Source organism: Buceros rhinoceros, unplaced genomic scaffold, assembly GCF_000710305.1.
Source record: "Buceros rhinoceros silvestris isolate BGI_N320 unplaced genomic scaffold, ASM71030v1 scaffold8586, whole genome shotgun sequence".
NCBI classification, from domain to species: domain Eukaryota; kingdom Metazoa; phylum Chordata; class Aves; order Bucerotiformes; family Bucerotidae; genus Buceros; species Buceros rhinoceros.
Genome location: NW_010416870.1, coordinates 3285 through 6795, shown reverse-complemented (window position 1 = coordinate 6795; position 3511 = coordinate 3285). Strand labels below are relative to the sequence as shown.

At 58.0% G+C, this 3511-nt stretch overlaps 1 protein-coding gene across 1 annotated transcript in view; it reads right to left on the bottom strand.

Moving 5' to 3' along the window:
- Positions 1-3511, bottom strand: part of FAM129B (family with sequence similarity 129, member B) — a gene marked incomplete at both ends in the record, with an annotated part of 14785 nt that overhangs the window by 8342 nt on the left and 2932 nt on the right. Inside the window, 3 exons of the mRNA XM_010137965.1 lie at positions 1491-1658; positions 2231-2336; positions 2455-2583. Coding sequence (XP_010136267.1) covers positions 1491-1658; positions 2231-2336; positions 2455-2583 — 403 coding nt within the window. The remainder of the gene's footprint in view (positions 1-1490; positions 1659-2230; positions 2337-2454; positions 2584-3511) is intronic.

Sequence of the window (3511 nt, the reverse complement as noted above, 5' to 3'; positions counted from 1 at the left end):
CAGCAGCACCCTGGGGGATGAGCGGCTGGCGGGTCACTGCACCCAACCCTCCGTGAAGGAGCCCTGGCCCCGGGTGGGCTGCGGGGACACGCTCATCCCAACAAGGTCGGACATCCCCAGCTCCCCAACACACGTGGAGCCCCAAAAGAAAAGGCAAAGGTAAAGCTTTCAGAAGATTTAATCTGATATGGGAGGATGGAAACCTCCACCGAAACCCAGGCTCTGGATCCAACCCCATCACTCCACTCCCCAAACAGCAGCTCTGGGGCTACAGGGAGCTCCCTGGAGGGAAAGCAGCACTTAGAAAAACAGGCAGCATCACTCTTCGCCCACTAAAAGACACAATTTTGAGCAGGTTTCAGCTCTGGCACCTCCTTCCCCAGGAAACATCTCGCCATTCAAGGCACCTCCGGGACCTGAGTCTCAGCCCAGGAGCACACAGGCCACAGCCAAGCAGGAAAATCGTGTTTTCCTGCCAGAGTATTGCTGACGTGGGAGGCAGGTCCTGCAGGTCCCAGCCTGGTCCCTCACTGCCCTGCCACCCCCTCTGCCCGCAGCCCCGGCTGCCCTCGCTCACCGCAGCCTGTGGGGCGGGGAGCAGGATGGTGGGGTTGGAGTTTTGATGGCTTTAATTACCAAATATTTTCTACCTCAGGGTGGAAAATAGGCATCAGGGTGTCTCTTGAGCCAGGCTCCATGCTGGGAGCAAATGCTGCTGGCCCTGGTGCAGGCATCACATTCCTTATGATGAAGCCAGGCACAGGGATCCCTCCTACCCTCACTCAGAGAGAGGATGAGATTCTCAGTGATACTCAACAACTCCCAGCCAATTCCTCCTCTTGACTTCCAGATCATCCCCTTTTGCCCCAAACCCAACCCAGCTCCCACAGGGTCACAGAATCACGGAACCATTTGGGTTGGAAAAGCCCTTTAAGCTCCTCAAGTTCCCCCACTCCTCCAGCACCGCCAGGTCCCCACTGCCCCCTGTCCCTCAGCAGCACCTTCACACGGCTGGGAAACCCCTCCAGGGACGGGGACTCCACCACTGCCCTGGGCAGCCGGGGACACGCCTGCACAACCCCAGCAGGCAAGAAATTGTTCCTCAGGGACAACCTCAACCCCGCCGGTGCAACTTGAGGCTGTCACTTGTTGCTGGGGAGAAGAGACTGACACCCACCTCGCTGCACTATATCTAGTGTCCAGCCTAAATCCTCTCTGGCCTTTTCCTCTTGTCCTATCATTTGTTGCTGGGGAGAAGAGACTGACACCCACCTCGCTGCACTCTCCTGTCAGGGAGTTGTCAGAGCCAGAAGGTCTCCCTGGAGCCTCCTTTTCTCCAGGCTCAACCCGCCCAGGTCCCTCAGCTGCTCCTCAGCGCATTGTGCTCCACACCCTGCTCCAGCTTCGCTGGTCCCCAACACCCCTCTGGGAGCAGAAGGATGATGCTCTCCCCACCCTGCAGCCCCCATGTATCCCCCAGCATCACTGACCGTTGTTGCAGTGCCGAACGCAGTCCTGGAAAACCGCCCGCCACTTCTCCTGCTCCTTGCCCGTCATCACGCAGAAGTAATAGTGCCGGGCATAGGGATGCCAGAGGATGAGGGGAAAATCTGTGGGGCACTTCAAGATGGGAGCGTGCCCCGATTTGGGTGTTACGCCTGCGGAGGAGAGGAAGGATGCTTTGAGGACAAGATGAGGCAGGACAGGGATGGGGATGCTGCAAGGTTAGGGGTGTCCATCTCCCCCAGCATTCGGTGCTGGAGATGCAGCAGAGGAACATTAGACCCCTTAGCTGTGTCAGCAGCTCCTGCTCTGCTCCCTGGGGACTGCCCTGTCCTTTAGGGACCCAGGGCAGCAGGACAGTGAGTGAGGTGATGGTGCTCCTGGGGGTCTGGATGGAGAAGCGGGAGCTGCTGCCTTCACCCAGCGCTCCCAGGAAAGGGAGGTGGCAGCAGCCTGGGGCAGCTCTCATGGAGCCGCAGACACCTTTTCCTTCCTTCCCTGGCTGCAGCTGGAGCCAAGGAGCAGACACCTCACACCGCACCTGACACCCCACAGGGAGAAGAGGCTGTTCTCCTTCTCTACAGCTCCACACCTCAAAACCATCCCTTCCTGAAGGCTCCCAGGGATGCCCACAACCCAAGACCACCCTTCCCAAAGGTACCCAAGGGATGCCCAGCAGCATTGGGGTGTCTGTGCTCCTCACCCCACAGCCAGCAGGTCCACTCACCAGGCAGGCTGCTATTCACCAGCTCCAGGTACCGGTCCACGGAGGTGAGGATCTTGTAGCCAGCGCTGTTGACCAACACGCGGGGCGGCAGCTCCCGCTCATAGGCCTGAGCAGAAAGAGACAGTCACGGATGATGGGGAGCACAGCCATGCCACCACAGCAACGGGGTGACCCGCTTTGGAGTTGTGCCCACCAGAGATGGGCAAAAGGGTGATGCCCCTTACCAGTTTGTTCTCGTAGAGGACCAAGCCATAGTTGTGCGGGACTACACAGAAGCGGTTCCTCCACTTCTTGTTCTCCTCGATGTACTGGAAGAGGTTGCCCGAGTAGATGACATGGTCCTCCAGTGGGACCTAAGCAAGGAGACACACAATGGGAGGCATCTGGGTACCCCTCCATCCCACGGTGGCAGCCTGGCTCAGGGAGCTCAGCAAGGTCCACCTGTAGTGGTTTGGGTAGGGTTTTCTGGGCTAGAGCTATGTTGAGGGTGTCCAAGTTCAGCACTGGATTATCTCCTACAACACTGCAAAGGCTGGTGCCTGAAAGGGTGCATCCAGCTGACGGCTTTGAGCAGTACCACGTGCACAGCCCCAGAAATCCTCAGCGAGGCTGCTCATAGAGCAGCGAAATTGTACGTGGTGGCGTCACCATGATGGTGGTCACATCTCTATCTCTGGCATTTCCTTCCTGGGAGATACATCAAGCTCAGCTGGTGTATCATGAGTGTGATGAGCTCACTTGGTCAAGCAGCAGGTTGGATCCGAGCCCTCCAGCAGCTCTTCCGCACCTCAGCTGCTGTGATTTCCCCACCCTGGTGAAGGCAGGAGCATGAGTGGTACTGCTTGGTAGTGGTCATCAACCAGAAGGTCCTGCCAGGGTGCAGGTCAGAGGCAAGATGCAGATGGTAGGAGCCAAGCCCTGCCCTAGCATGCTTTTCTGATGGGACATGGAAGAGGGCAAGTAAGAAGCCACCCCATAGAGCCCAGCACCAGGCAATGCTTAAATGCTCTGGGCTTCATGGAGGACCAGTGATGGGAACAAGCTGAGGACATTCCACATCCCCCAGCCCGCCCCTGGCTGAGCAGTCCCTCGCCAGCTCTCCAACACCTTCTGGCCCACACGCTGGCTGCGTTTACACCATCCCAAACACAGGCTGGCTGAGCAAGCCAAGAATTTGTCCCAAGAATTTTTATGATCCCAGAAATATAAACAAGAGCCGAGAGCTCTCATGAGGATGGGAGCATGGGATGGCTGCCTCTCCTGCCATGGCCACCCACCATC